This window comes from Aedes aegypti, chromosome 2, assembly GCF_002204515.2.
Source record: "Aedes aegypti strain LVP_AGWG chromosome 2, AaegL5.0 Primary Assembly, whole genome shotgun sequence".
Classification (NCBI taxonomy): domain Eukaryota; kingdom Metazoa; phylum Arthropoda; class Insecta; order Diptera; family Culicidae; genus Aedes; species Aedes aegypti.
Window position 1 is genome coordinate 64,034,727 of NC_035108.1, and position 17,114 is coordinate 64,051,840.

A 17,114-nucleotide genomic window follows, 5' to 3' on the forward strand; every position below is an offset into this window, starting at 1 on the left:
AGTACCAGAGGTTCTGGCCGTCGAAAACAGCGATCTGTCCCAGTGTGCGAAGGTGTGTCACTCCCGCACTCCGTATGTTTGCAGATTTCTCCCAAAGAAACAAACCCTTAAGCTCACCCAATGTGTGTTGACTATCCTTCAGCTTGTGCAGCTTCGCATTAGCCAAGTCGAAATCCTCCACCTTGTCACCCATGATCAGCGACTGGAACACCTCACTGGTCCGATCGAAATACTCCGCCACCAGTCGGTAGAACCGCACCGACGTAATCAGCACATTCCTTCTTCGTTCCAACCGCTGCGCAAAACTCCTACACACAAAGTCCATCCACTCGCGCTGCGACATCAGGTCCTTGTACGGAGCCGAGTCCTTCATCTTTGGAAAGTTGTCAATCTTGTAGATCAGCTCCGCGTAGAAACCGTACGTCTTCCAGCACTGAAGCTCCAGGATTTCATGCTCTAGGCGGTGCTTGTCGGCCGTGGTGACATCGTAGCCCACTTTGAGCTGGGCATTGAGCATCGTTTCGGCCGTGGTCAGGATCCAGTTGGTCACGTAGGATACGCCCTCTTCTAGGGTTGCTAGTTCCCGGAGCTCCTCGACGTTCCGTTCCAGATCGAGCAGGGCACCATTGATGGTGGATTGCTTCTTGTCGATGGTGTTGAGCATGTGCTGCAGCGATTCGCGACCATCCAAGAGGTCCTGCGAGAGTAGCGCTTTTGTACTTTGTAGGTCACCGATGTGGGAGATGAGTTTGTTGCCTGTAGAGGAAAAAGAAACAGAATGTATTTATTAAATACATATGTATATGTATATGTAACTGAGCCGGAAGTAGGACTTTTATGAGAATTGGACAGAGATATGGCTCTGCCCCATTGATCAATGTCACGCTCTAAGCAGTTGGGGCCCCTTGATCAACCACAATATAGTCACAGACAAACAGACGTCACACTCTCATCATTCATCATCGAAAGTGGTCGATTTAACGGCCGATTCAAATATATGGTAGGTGGTCAATCCACCACCCGCAGCGCTGGCATCGTTTTAGTTCGTGTTTGAGGTTTGCATTCTACCGCCATCTGTTTATTTGTGATATTGCGATTATTGGATTATATAAGGACATCACAACTACAGATATTATCCGAGGAATTCTCAAATAAATTATGATAATGTTTACAACAGAGTTTTTAGAACGATTTCTCCATGTTTTGCGGAAAAATCCCACAGAAACTTCTTTAGAAATTACTACGAAAATATTCGTAGAATAACTTCTCAACGGATTTTTTTAACTATTGCCTTAACTGTCCATACTCGCATAACAGTCCCATATTCTATGGGATTCCCCATATAAATGGGACTGTTATACGAGTGAAATTGAAAGCGAAAACTAATAATAAAAGTCTTGGTTGGCGAATACTGTAAGATTCCAAAAAAAAATGTCAGTATACCTACTAAAATTGTTTCCAGTTATTAAAAAATCATTTACATAGTGATTCAAAAACTTCTTCACGAATTCTTCCAGGTAATGCTTCTGGAGTTTATCTAGGGATTTCCAGGTTAATCCTAAGACAAGATGTGACAACTGGCTTCTTTTAGTTTCCCTCTACTCTTGTATGGTCTTTGTGTTGCCAGTTATCATTTATCGATGGCGATATCAGGCGCATCATTCAAAAGGAGAGCACAAAAAATGCCGATGTAAGTCATCATTGTATAATATAATTTGATTGATTACCGTCAACGTACCAGTACCCGCTCATGTTCCAGTAGCCCGCTCACGAGTTCAAAAAGTAAGGTAATTTGAGTAAATACACAAAAAAATGTCCGCAGTATGATTCTATTTATCGATTATAATTGTATAGCGGCTAAAGTTTTCAAACTTACTTTGTATAAACTTTTCTTTTTTCAGTGTGAGCAGGCTACTGGAACATGAGCGGAGATTGATGGTATTTGAATGGTGTTTAACCTTACTATAGAAAGTGTCAATGGTAGTTTCATGAAAAATTCTCAAATATATTTATATTATTTACATCCAAATTGTCTAGCGTGATCATAAAATTTAGCTTAAATTGTAGAGCCGAATATGTACCTACTTTTTAGCTCAGCGTCAAAGATAACTCTTATCATGCAAATGCTATACCTTTATTTTTTTAATACACAGGATTAACAAACATGTATTATTTTCTCATGTGTAACTAAGCGGAATCTGTTGCATCCCCCTGTTTAAGATCGTATTTGAAACGGAAGCTAAAATCAATAAACCTCTAATCAATTCACGGTATTTACACTCAAAGGAAACAATCAATGGTCGTCGGTAACGATGTCACATTCTCGCAAGCCGGTTTCGTGTCCCATATAGGGGTTTATGTTTTGCTAGTTTTTTATGTCCAATTTCATAAAATTAGCCAAAGCACCGTTAATCGGATTTTGATTATGTGACTTTTGGACAACTGTTGAGCTTACCGAAATCATCTCCAGCAGGTGTGTCCGACTCACGACGCTTTCGAATAACGCCGCTGACATCTCCAAACACATAGTAAGTAGTTGTCAGCTGTCACGAAGCCCTATGACAAGTAGCGGATATTACATAATCGAGTTAATAATGGGTTTGTTGGTTTTAACCATTTTCTGACGCGGCGTCGTTGACAATAAAATCGTGCATGTGCAACTTAAAAAAAAAAGAAAAGGGCGATAATTGGCGACTTGTGAAGAATCGGAGTTTACCCAGCTGTGGCTGTTGAATGAAATGATAATGGGTTTCAGGTAGATGATTTTTCAACAAACTGTCAACAATGCAGGACACTGTTTCGTATCATATCACAGAGTAAGGGTACAACTCAGAGATCTATTCAGGTGACTATAGCGAATTGCATCAATACAATCTATTTCATGTTTAGATGCCTCGCTACAACCAGAGCGTTAATGATTAATCATAAATTTAATCATGATTAATGATTAATGGTTATGAATAATCAAAAAAGTTAATCATTAATCACAAAAAATCAAGAGTTAATCATTAATCACTAATCATAATCATTGTAATATTATGTTTTAATCATTAATCATTAATCATAATCATGATGATCGCTAATTTTATTCAGTAATCATAATCTTAATCATAAGTCAAACATTTAATCAATCATCAATCAATCATTAAACAAATTTTACAACATTGCCTTCTAATTTATAAATAAATTTTGCATTTCTTATATCTTGTGATACGCACAGCATGGCTTTGCTTTGTATCCGAAGACTAAAATGACCCTTAAATATTTCCTCCATGTGAGACGGTGCATTTCTTAGTTGTATATGATCCGAATCCGAAGACCCGGTTGGAAGCTTGTGGGTGGTACCATTCTGAGTAAAGCCATTCATTTTCATGTTCATGGCTCATTCGTTGCATACGTCAAGGCGTGTAAGTAGCATCCATTCATTACGTAGCGCTGAAAATTGAGTTTTTTTTAACCCTGGGGAAAGCTCTCCCCTCTTCGTAATGCTTTTTGTATTTTCAAAATTTTGTTTGAGTCGCACCGTATGAGCCTACGTTGATTGATTAATGGTTAATCATTCAAAAGCTAATGAGAAAATGCCCAACAGTATGCTCTAAACGCCTTGAAGTATGCAACAAACAAGTTATACATTACATAATGATGAATTTTCCCTGGATTAGCAATAAATCTGATATAAAATATTTTGAACTTCGTTACAGCAAATTTTAATTCGCAAACCGTTTTTACTGAAATTATATTCAAATCAAGGAAGGGCGGATTATTCAAAGATTAATCATAAAAACAATAATTAAATGACATGAGATGCTTTAAGCATGCAACGAATGCATCACACTCTTTAAAATTTGTCGGTACACTTATGATTTAAAAAAAACTGAATCAAATAGTTCTCATACTGATTTTTCGTTCAATCATCAATTTTTCAATCATGATTAACTTAACGCTCTGCTCTTGAAACATCCTTCTTGAGCGGTCTGCAAAACAATGAAGCTTGATTAATCGTTAATAACTTTTGGGGCGCACTATGAAAGTGGCTTCTGACTCTTATGGGGCTACTTCAGTACTCCCCGTAATTGAATTCGGAACTATCGTAATTTACAAATCGATACCCGCAGTTTCAAAGACAAACAGCAATCCTGATATTTACGGAATTTCGTTAGAAGACGTCTGAAAAACATAATTTTGAAAAACTACCGTAAAACTAAACATTACATATACTTCGCAAATGGATTAAATGGAAAAAATGATGTGCAATTTGCGATAAAATTGCATGTCTTCTCGGTGAGAATCGAACTCACGACTCCCTGTTCACTAGATAGGGCATAAGTTATGCGATTTCAACTAGGGACGTTCCGATTCTTCCGATGTATCGGAATGTCAATATTGTGCTTTCGATATTTTGGTATCGATATTTCCTATTCAATATATCGCTGATATCGATATTTCCTTCCGATATATCGTAAACTAATATATGAAAAACAACTGTAGGGTTTTAGCATTAGCACTAGCATATAAACACTAAGCATTCGTAGGTGGTACAGCCCTAGACCGCTGTGTCAGGGTTGCCTCGTCAGTTTCCACGTTTTCTCAATCAATCTCCCAAGAATTGTCAAACACAAAATAAATGATAATCAAATTTAGTACTATACCATTTAATTCCACTAGAGTTTGTATCCTTTGACAGATATGCATGTTTCGATCAAAGTTGTCATTCCCATAGTCATCCGAGCTTTTCCCATTTCCGCTAAGTGTTCCTTGAATCCATCGAGAGAACGCTTTGACCAACGTAAACCTTGCTGCAGTGAGGACAACTGATTTTGTAAACGCCAGTCTTGTTCAGTGTGTTAACCGGATCTTAGGGAGAGCCTAAAGAAGTCAGCATTGAGTTGGTTGTCTCTGTTGGAACAACGAATAGATTCCGTAATTCCTTAGGTTCCAGAGGCTTATTTAAGTAAGCAACGACATTTTCAATATTACATAACGTGTTCTACATAGGTGATCAATGTTGAGTATACCCCATTAGGCATAAAGACGTTAGGCATAAGGACGTTAGGCATAAGGATGTTAGGCATAATGGACGTTAGGCATAAAGACATTTGGCATAATGGATGTTAGGCATAAAATACATTAGGCATAATGGACGCTTGGCATAAAATAATTTGCGTGTGTGCCATTTGAAGCTCTTCTTGTATCGAACATTGTTCGGGACCATTTACAACCATTACGCTGATCAGGGTGGGCGGGTGTCCTTAAGATGTAACAATTCATAAACAATGAAATAGAGTAAAATTTAACCCAACCGCGTTGCGGGGTGTGTTTAAAGGTTGATCATAATTGAATATTTTCGGTTTTATGAAATTTGACGATGGACGCATAATCGCAAGAAATGGAAGAAGATTGTTGTCATGGTCATTGTTATCATTCAGAAATGCAACTCAATCCATTTCTGTAAGAATCCATTTATATTTGCATTGCACAATCAAAATGTTGTTTGTTTCTAGAGATGTTCATTTTGATGAGTTTATAACATTTTTCATTATATTTCTTTTACATAATTGCGTTAATTCTAAAGCAGGGAAATCTTACATATACATATTACATATTGCACAAATAGCGCAAATTATTTACTTGAAGACAACAAGAGTAAAGTCAAGAGTTTATGTTATGACTTGTGGCATTATCTTCAACATCAATTTTATGGTAGTGTGACCCCCGTCTTTTTGGCGTTACAATCCCACTCCGAGTCTGATCATCAATTTTATGTAGTGAGAACAATTCCTTTGCCTCTTCTGCAAACAATTTTCGATGATTTCCAATCAATTTTGATCAGCCCCATAAGTAAGTTTCACCAAAAATACTTTGAAAATTATCTAAATTCGTCGAGTTTGAAAAGTAAAATTTGATTAAGTAGTTATTTTAGATTCAAAGGCCAAGTTCAAATATAACATAGCACAGTATTTATCATGACGTGCATTCAGGCTCAATATAATATTCCCGTTTTTTCCGCCTAGAGCCCCTACATATTATCTGATTCCCAAGTGCTCCACATAATCATTCAAGAGAAAGTCGAAACGAAAATTTTTGATGGATATGGATATGGATACGGATAAAGCATATTTACATCTACATTTCCAATCACTATTTGAACAGCAAGAATCTACAGAACAGCATATTATTGAAAAAAAAAATCAAACAGTTTTTTCCTTTAATCATTAAATTAACTGCATAAATATGAAGAATAGCCTATAATTCAAAGAAGGGAAAATTTATGATGGGAAAATTAGAGCTATAATGACATTAATTATTGAATAAGTATGCTTGAAAGACCATCTTATTTATAAAAGAATTACAATTTCCTGAATAAAACATTAACAGCAGTAACTACAATAATTTTGTCGACAGTATAGCTATGAAGAACAGCCTACAATTTTAAGAAGGAATAATCTCTGATGAAAAATTTGCCAGTTATATGTGTACAATCAAAATCAAAAGATGAGCAGCGGGTCATGTACAGAGTCGTTCTACTCTTGGGATTACGCCTCAACACAAATTCTAAGCATAGTATTCCAGGAGCACTTCCATCGTCATTAACCAAAAGTTTGCTTTGCCAAAGTAGTCATTTTGCAATCTTACTAGAGCACCATACTCAAGCACGATTATACTTTATGGCCGAGGAAGTGAAGAAAACGAAAAGGTTCTGGATCGACTAAGGAGCCTTCGGCATGGCTTTGCTCTATGGTTATAGAAGTTACCACAACGCTTATGAAGGTCCTTTACAGCATTGTCGTGCTGATTATTTAATCAGGTTGTGTCCTAGAAATTGACCTGAAAGGATTCACAACTATGGGACGACTGCAAGGTAACCGCATTTCGAAGGAAAACAATCTTCGAAACCCTTCTCAATTATCAAAAAAAAAAGTCAACTCACCTTTCGCTTAAACTATTTCAATTTTCATTTTGGAAATTATGCCTATCGTCCATTATGCCTAACGTCTATTATGCCAAATATCCATTATGCCAAACGTCCATTATGCCTATCGTATTTATGCCTATCGTACTTATGCCTAACGTCGTGCACCCATCAATGTTACCCCATATCAGCTAAATCAAAAAATCACTTAAAACATTTATTTAGACATAATTAAATCTTTTGAAAACGGTAATACAGTATATAGTCACAAGCGGTGGGTGCCAGTCCTTGTTTTCAAAATATAAAACTTGCGATATTTGCATTTTCAAATGAAAAATTTATGAAATACCCCAAAAACTGATCAATGTTACCCCGGATTACGGTACTTTTTTAAATTCTACTAAAATTACGTCTTCCACAAAGTTTTAGGAATGGAAACTCTCGACTTGAAGATAACATCGCATGGATCTATTATGTATACTCTTCTTATGGATATGTTAAAAACTACATTCTACAGTTGGGAATTTTTTTTTATTACCGTACGGGTTTGGGCCGAAGGGTCTCAGATTTTCATGAAACTTTTTCCACAGGCAGGGCTCATGGATATATGAAAAAAAAAAATTGAGAAAAATTCAGGGTCGCCTATTTTTCCGGAAAACTCAGGTGGAAATTTTTTGTTTTCCTTTGACACTACTTACTTTGAAAAATCATAACTCAAGAACGAAGCATCGTAGAAACAAAGTTTTTGTATGAAAATTTAAGCAAATTTTCTCAAAAATCAAAAAAAAATGAACTGGAAAAAGTTTTCCACAAAATTTTCCACCGTTGGGAAAATTCGTAAAGAAAAGCCGGAAAAACTATGCCCGAACTAGTGGAAAATTTTCAAAAAAATATTTTCGAGAAGGTAATTTTATAAGCTTCAATCACTGAAATTTTTGGAATGCACTTTTTTTTCGTTTTTGAGTTATGGCCAATTTTGTGAAAAATGTCCAGATGTGCCATATAAGACTTTTCTTTGAAAAATCATAACTCAAGAACAAAACATTGTAGAAACAAAGTTTTTATATGAAAATTTAAGCAAATTTTCTCAAAAATCCAAAAAAAAAATATGAACTGGAAAAAGGTTTCCACAAAATTTTCCACTGTTGGGGAAATTCATAAAGAAAAGCTGGAAAATCTATGCCCGAACTGGCGGAAATTTTTTAATAAAATATTTTTAAGAAAGAAACTTTATAAACTTCAATTCTGGTAACTTTTAGGATGTACTTTTCTATGGCTCCTGATCTATGGTTAATTTTGTAAAAAATGCAGAGATTTGCCATACATGCCTTTTCGTTTAAAAATCATGACTCAAGACTCATCATGACTTGTCGAACCGGATTCAAATTATCTCAAAAATATGAAATTTTTGAAATGGAATCAGTTTCCCAGGACGACTTATACTTCATTAAAACCAATCCCATATCGTTTCTTTCAGATCTTTTAGAAAATTTGCAATTGCTTTGATAAAAAAAACCTTGTTTTTCTGATGCTTCGATTGAAATATGGGTTTTCAAAGAAAAGGCTAATATGGTCATTTTTCTCAAAATTGACCATAACTCAGGAACAAAAAAAAAGTACATTCTAAAAGTTACTAGAATTGAAGTTTATAAAGTTTCCTTCTCAAAAATATTTTAATAGAAATTTTCCGCGAGTTCGGGCATAGATTTTCCAGCTTTTCTTTATGAATTTCCCTAATGGTGGAAAATTTTGTGGAAAACTTTTTCCAGTTCATATTTTTTTTGGATTTCTGAGAAAATTTGCTTAAATCTTCATATAAAAAATTTGTTTCTACAATGTTTCGTTCTTGAGTTATGATTTTTCAAAGAAAAGTCTTATATGGCACATCTGAACATTTTTCACAAAATTGGCCATAACTCAAAAACGAAATAAAAGTGCATTCCAAAAATTTCAGTGATTGAAGCTTATAAAATTACCTTCTCGAAAATATTTTTTTGAAAATTTTCCACGAGTTCGGGCATAGTTTTTCCGGCTTTTCTTTACGAATTTTCCCAACGGTAGAAAATTTTGTGGAAAACTTTTTCCAGTTCAATTTTTTTTTGATTTTTGAGAAAATTTGCTTAAATTTTCATATAAAAACTTTGTTTCTACGATGCTTCGTTCTTGAGTTATGATTTTTCAAAGTAAGTAGTGTCAAGGGAAAACAAAAAAGTAAGAGGTTGTTTCCGAGATACAACCGCCAAGTTGACGTTGGATAACGTTAGCTTCTTCTATTTCCTGGCTAGAGACCGTCACGAATTTATGAAAGATTTCTACTATTTCTAAAATCCAATCAATTTTCATACTATTTGTTGTATGTCAATTCTGACCTATTATGGAAATTTTGTGTATTTTTATTTGGTTGGTTCGGTTCAACACCGATAGAATCGGTCAATGGAAGAAAAAGCATGAGCGGTAACTCTACTCCGGTCGAACGTTAGGTTCACGCATGATCTACCTAGATTGGTTGCTTCAGTAGGTTCCGAAGCCAATTTGGGGTTGAGGTACCATGACCCCACAGTTATGGATCAAATAGTGTGGAGTCCAACCTATAAAATTCAATAAAACGACATGGAAAACATATAATTGTAATTTAAAAGTACGAATTGAATCGTTTCAAATTGGATCTTCGTATAGTAAACTGTTTTGAGTGTAATATTTACATAGGATTGCATAAAAATTAAAAATTGTATCGGTTTCTGAAAACCATATTATGGATCAATTTTCATATTATGGATCAAATTGTGACATATTACGGATCAGTGCGCAAAATGAAGAGGTTTTCAACTCAATGCATCTAAAAATGTCGAATCCAATGCTTAAAATGGCAGAAATCTACATTCTTTGGATGTGATCCATAACCGTGGTAAACAATCATTTCCTGGTCCATATTATGGATCACTAGTTAGAAGTGCTAATATTTGGTATTTAGAATGAACAATCAAGAAAAATGTTTTCCAATGATGAATTCATACTGAATCGAAGCGAACAAGCATGTTTTATGCTATAACATTTGACGTTTACCACCTGTGGGAGCTTATGAATGCTGACGGCACTTCTTACAGAAAACGACCATATAGTGATAGCTATGTGGTACCAACTAATCATTTGTCAAATACACCGTTATTTAGCGGTTGAATGTTGTACTTAACATTACAAATGGTAGAAGACAAATAGTATAACATGGGAAAAATATGTTTTACGTAAACGTTTATGTTTTGGGCAAGTTATTCGATGTTGAACGCTAAAGTGATCCGTCACTGTGGGTGATCCGTAACTGTGTGGGCATGGTACTTCTCCATGAAGTCCGCGAGCTCCATGTTCCCTCTTTGCTCAAATCGATGTTAAAGTTTCCAGTCACGATAATAGGCATGATCTCCTTTTGATACTCGAAGAAGTTCCGCACCATGAAGAACTTCTTCTGCTTCGTCGTGGTATCAGGGGAAATGTAGAGGCAAATCTACGATTTCAGAGCTCGACCGTCATGGTCCTGCAGGAAGCGAGTGGCCTAACAGTAGACGCATTAACCTAAGTAAGAATGCTAATGTCGTTGCTGTTCGTGTTACCAACATCTAGTTTGCCACGCGCTGACGGCTTGAGTACCGGTCCTCAAAGTATCAAATAAATTTTAAAATCATCCACTACAACATAGCGTCGACCAAACAATAAAAAGATACAGTTTAAAGTGATAATAAACTAATTCAGTTTTGTGGGAACACCGCCATTAGCGTTCTACTACTAATATTTCTATTGGCCTAACTGATCGGTTTGTTTGAGAATACCAACCTGTGCGCGATCCACGCCAAGCGTGTCAGCATCATGCTGGGTCACAACAATGCATTCGACGTAAAAGAGTTACAACCAGAGACATATCATCTATTGCTATTATTTGATCAATAAATTTATTTATTTATCAATTATAATTTTGCTTGAATAGTTTTCAACGGAGATGATTGGCAAATAAAGTAGTAGGTACCGTAAATTCGGGTGAAATTGATCACCATGTAACACGTTTTTTTTCTGACTTATAGAGCACCAATATCAATGTAACCTATGGTAAATGAACGTTATTTGTCTCAATTATTGTCAAATTGTGTACTGTGAAGTTTTTTGTGTTACAGAATGATCTTTTCTATAAAAAATATTATAAAATTTCAGAACTATGTTCGGTGTGGTATTGGCAGACATCCATAAACTTTTGATTCTAAACAAGGATTTGGACATGTATCAGCCTGAAAGCTTGTGAGGATGCTTAAAGTTTATCCCCAATACAGATTGCATAATCAAAATTCGTACCAGTTTGCTAATTTTGTATAAATAATTGAATTTCTGTTAAATATTAGAAAATTCCGTACATTTAGGCGTTTTCAGAGGTTTTCTTTAAATTCAATTATTGATTATTTCAGTAAATATAGTGTTGTTTAGAATTTGGCAAGCATAATCGGATTCAGGGATCCCAAATAAGTTATGTAGAATTATTTTCAAAACAAACATTAGTGGAATTGACAAAAGATCAATTTCACTCCGGAATAAGATTTCTTGGGTTTTTTTTTATTTTAAACATGTTTTTTAGCACTAAAATCACATTTGTTAGAAAACTTTGGCACATGAGCCAATGGACTTCACCGTCGTACTTGTTTTCCTGTATTCAGTCGTTTGGCTATAATCTTGCCAATTTATAGAAACCACATATGGAAAACCGTGGAAAATGATCAATTTCACCCGAAATTACGGTACCTAGGTTCCCGTCGTTCATCGGGTCGGGCGGCGGTAGCATATTTGCAGTCTTCTCTGTGTGCATTTACATGAAGGTAGCGACGATTACAAAGGCATTATTCAAAGTAAGTAAAGTTTGTAAGGATGCTTAAAATATATCCCCGAGCTCGAATTCATCTTCTAAAGTCGTACCAATTACCTCATACGGTTGAAATAATTAAATTTCTTTTACATACCGAGGGACGAATGACCTTCGGGTTTAAGTCCCTCTCAAACAACAACATTTTACATACCAGGGATTTCCTTAGGAAATTGCCTACATTTAGGCGTTTTCATCGCAATTCTTGAAAATAACTATTTATTATTTGTTTAAATATTTCATTATTAGGAATTTAGCAAACATATTCGGATTCAGGGAGCTCATATTCATTATGTAGAGCCGTTTTAAAAAATAACAATAATCGCATAGGCAAGTGATCAATTTCACCCCGAAATGGGATTCCCTGATTTTTATTTAAAGGATGATTTTTAGCTCTAAAAACACATTTGTTAGATAATTTTGGCACATAAAGCCAAAGAGGCTGACCGTCGTACTTGTTTTACTGCATTCAGTTGTTTGGCGTGTTCAACATTATTAAAAACAGACAAGAAAAACCATGAAAAATTATCAATTTCATCCGAAATTACGGTACATGTAAACTTCAAAACGTCAAAACCTTATAACAGCAAGAAAAATGTGCTCTTCTATGAAAAATAAGACATGCCTCGATATTTACCATTTTTTCAATAGTTAAGTCATGAAAATCAACAGTTTTCATTAATAGAGTAAATTCGTAGAAAGATTTCCAATCGATTGGTGCAAGAATCTTGAAAATCTATACGAGCGTTAGTGAGTTATTAATAGTCAAAATCTAACCACTTTTCGTGACGCGAGCGATTTTTCGTTTTTCGAAATTGTACCCCAGTATGTTGCCGTAAGACGTTATCCAACGTCAAAATTTCCACCTGAGTTTTCCGGAAAAATAGGCGACCCTGAATTTTTCTCAATTTTTTTTTATTCATATATCCATTAGCCCTGCCTGTGGAAAAAGTTTCATAAAAATCTGAGACCCTTCGGCCCAATTTGTACGATAATAAAAAAAAATCCCCAGTTTATAGTCAGGATTGTCGAAAGTAAAAATTCCCTGTAGTTGGGCGTTTAATTAATGTTTTCATATATTGAAGAAATCTGTAAGTCACAGACGAAATAGCCCTATCTGTCAGAGTTGTATATGCTAGCCTTCAATGTTGCTGAACAACGATCGGAAACGCGAGGCACGATGAATTTTCGTAGGGATCAAAACAGAATCTGCGAATAAACACTAACAACCGTTCGGGCGTTTCATTCGTTCGTGTTTCATTTTCGGATCGCTGTTTCTCCCGACGCTATCATCGGGTGATTTTCCATCGCTCGGTAATGTGAACGGTACGATCCACGCTGCCTGTTCTTCGCGAAGAGCAGGAAAATATTCATTTCGATCATCTTCAAACGGGCTCGCAACAATCACGCTAAACTTGCTCCGCTCAAAAATGAGTGCCGAGCGCACAAAATTGGCCACTTTTGGTGCAGCACAGATTCTGTGCAAAGGGGCTATACACAGTTTTGTGCAAACGGTGGTAAACAAAACTGAATGAGTGAAATGAGCACAGAGGAGGAACGCTTGGAATGCGGAATTCAGTTCCAATTTTAAAGTTTTTCGGAGATTTTTTCATTTGAATAGCCGAAATGGAAGCAAATGGGGAAAAAACTTTCGCATTTGCGACCATCTTCCGGCTTTTTGATAGAAAACATCTCAGAAAACTCCCCATCTTACCAACGGTCAACTGTTTGCTGCCGCGCGGGCAGCGTTGCCAACCTTCCAGATTTGTCTGGAATATTCCAGATTTTTGCGGCTCCATTTTACAAAAATCTGGAAGATCCAGATAAAATTTGGAATGAATTTGTAAGGTTTTGTAAATAATTTGTAAGGTTCCCCATGTACCACATAAGCAATCCAGACTTTTCCAGACAAATTTCCAAAATCTTCCAGATTTTTGAAAAATTGACTTGGCATCCCTGCGCGCGGGAGATCATTGACAGTTCCGTTTCCATCGATCCCCGCACAACTGAAGGCCAACACGTCGGCAACTCACAGAATGAGTGCGACCTACAAAGAATTTTCACTCAGTCAGCCAGTTCTGCATTGGTTGCCTCATTCTGTGTAGTTTTAATACATGCGCTGCGTGGAGCTGGCTTAGCGTGTAGTGTTTGCTTGACTTTACGAGAAGAAGCAACCTTGCAATGAATCACCAGAATGAACAGCGCGTGGATAAATGAATCCTACGAATGGAAAGGCTTCGCGAACCACTTATCGGTGTGTTCATTTTGCTTCTTCGGCGTTGCATCCGTTCGCTTTTTGCGATGCTCTTCGTGACTCAAAAATGAGAAATGAATTTTGGCGAATGTTGGATCGCGATGATGCGTCGATCATTGTTCACGAAGAAGATCCATCGCAACACTGCTAGCCTTACTAGTGTTTTTTAGTATTTCGTTCTGCACCTATCTTAATAATTCCTCCAAAACAAAAATGTAGTGATATGCATCGTTCAGATACATTATGACAAAAATTGAAGACAGTGCAGCCTCAACGAAACTTTGCTCACAAACAAACATACGCAACACGTCGAATAAATCACGATCAAAATAATAGTCGCGTGGACATGTATGCCCAATGCTAAAATCTCTGTATTTGGTCGACAGGTCAACAGGTGACGATAGTGTGTAAACGTCAAACACGAACAAAAACGATGCGAGCACCTACCATATTTGAATCGTTTGTTAAAAAGGTGTTCGATGGACATCGACGAGAGTGTGAAATCTGTTATTCTGTGCTATGCTGATCCTAATGATTATTATCAACGCTGATTCATGTGCTGCTCGTTATAATGTTCTCAAAACAGTGAGCTCATAATTTCAAACTTAGGTACAGAATTCGCCCTGTATCTCTTTTTTTTAATCAATTCACGAAGAAATTCTGCACCGTGATCACGTTACACAAATGATCTGCATTGATAAGTCATGATTAAAAAAAAATGCTTCCGTCTGAAACTCTCACTGGTCCAAGAGAAAAAAAAGAAGCTTCGGATCATGAAGCAATCAAAAGTGTCCTGTTGTAACGTGATAGGCGTCCATAAATTACAGATGGTGTAGATTGGAAAGTCTCAAAACTCGCGGGAATGCATGAAAAGTAATCGAGCTGTCTCAAATTTTGTCTCGAAAAATGCCTTCATGACGCGAGAGATTTCCCATGCATAATTTTCTGAATACTGCGTACGGTCGGTTCAAAACAAATTATAGAACAGCACAGTACAATATTCAGCAGCATATTCGCGAATTTCGATAACATTTTTCTCACTAATTTGTAAAATGTTAAATAATTTTTAAAATATTTCATATTACATGAAACACTACAACAGCAATGACGCTGTAGATATTTGAATTGAGTACATTACAACAGCACATTTCACTCATTAGTACCACACGATGTCTGCATATTTCAATATAGTATATTGAATATACAGTCAACAATGCCGACACTCAGTAGGATCCGTCATCGTTGGTTTTTTCTTTGTGTGGATGTTTTTTTGACAATACATGCACGAATCAGGTAGCACGTGCATTCAGTTTTTCGATTACTTTTTATATACCGATTCTCTTCCACCTACTGACATTAGGTAGCAGCAAATTCAATTTCACTTGTGAAAAAATCATTTCCATCAGAATACCCCACAAAAACATCCGCAAATTGCAAAAGTCGTATTTTTTTTATTAAAAGACAATCATGACTCATCAACTGAAGGCATCACATTGCCGTTTTCTTACACCAGTAGTATAAAATTCATTTGTATTTTTTTATATTCAATTTTCAATTTCAGTGTCTCTAATGGAAATTGAATATTGAAATGACATTAACAGTGGGTGAAACTGAATGTGTGCGTGTGTTGCACCCACTCTCTTTCTCGTCGCATTCGCTCTTATTATTAAAATGGGGTTTGTGCTAGCGGAGTTTGATTTTGTTCGTTTTCGCACTGATCGGGTATCATTCGGCTGAATGTTTACGACACGCATCACTGAAAACGATTCCATTGTCGAAACTTTCATAAGAATGTTTAATTAGGCAACATAAACGAATTATTGTTACGAATGTAGAATTTCCTTAGGAAATTGCCTACCTTTAGGTGTATTCCACGGTTCGATGTGTTTTTAATTTTAAACTTACTCAAAAACGAATGACTTGTAAGCGTTTGCTTGTTCGGTGTTTTTTTTATACTGGGTACGAATTGTAAATCATAAAAAAATGCCGATCTTTCAGCTTTTTTATTGAAAACATCTGAAATTCACTAATAAATATTCGTCATCATAATTGAGTTTGCCTCATGTATGAAAACCAACGAAATAATAATGATTTTGTCACACATTTTTTGACTAGTTCCAATGAGATAAGAGCTAATCTGTCCGTCTACGCCTACTTGTCCCATGTTCTATGTAAACCTTACGGACTGCGGGACAAATACGCGTAGAACGGCAGTAATGGTATTACGGTTGTTAAGAAAATTTTCCGGTTTGCGGTAGCCGCAAAGCTCTACCGCAGCTGTCAAAGTTCTACCGCAGGCTTCGAAATCATTCCATCATTGAAGCAAACGATTCAATCATAGTATGCTTGAAAGAGAAAACGCTATGAAAAATAGCAACAAACAACGATCATCAAGACGGTATCCAAGGTATCATTGAAGCCTACTGATGATTCACCAGTGCAAATCAGTGATGTGACAGCTGCGGTAGCTTTTCGTTGCACCGTAAAACGGAAAGTTTTCCCTAAAATTGCAATAAATCTCGCATAACTTCTGATCTTGCCCTAAAAGACATTGGGTAACCATGTGTGTAGCTCATTATTTCTAAACATTTGAATGGATTTTCATGTTATTTCACAACGCTATGGGGAAGAAAGGATCATTATATACCTGCCCGTGATGTTGGTTTGGATGCTTATTCTTTCATTTGCTCAGAATCAACGAGCTACACACGTGGCTACCAATGGCTTTTAGGGCGTTATCTCAGAGTATGCGAGAAATGTTTATTTTCACGAAAAATGCTTTACAAGTGACATGCCTATGTCGATAGGGTTTTGTTAGTATTATTTTTGAAATAATCATAATCCGGAAGAGCAAAAGGTAAGTCATGGGAAACTGAAAAGCCAGTAAAACGTTCTACAACTTAACTGACTAACTCAGTAATTTCCATTAATCAAAATATATTTTAGTTTACTGGGTTTTTTCGGTAATCGTAAATTACCGAAAATCCGTAGTTCCAAAACCCAATGAAATTTTACTGGGGTCGTTAATCTCAATTGGCTGTGTAGGATAATGTTAA

At 36.2% G+C, this 17,114-nt stretch overlaps 1 protein-coding gene across 11 annotated transcripts in view; it reads right to left on the reverse strand.

Annotated features, from left to right (window-relative positions):
* LOC5566335 (titin) overlaps positions 1 to 17,114 on the reverse strand; it is a 446,003-nt gene that overhangs the window by 377,654 nt on the left and 51,235 nt on the right. For all 11 annotated transcript variants that reach the window (XM_021841039.1, XM_021841049.1, XM_021841034.1 and 8 more), the window contains exon 5: positions 118 to 756. In XM_021841039.1, the coding sequence (XP_021696731.1) occupies positions 118 to 756 (639 nt within the window). The remainder of the gene's footprint in view (positions 1 to 117; positions 757 to 17,114) is intronic.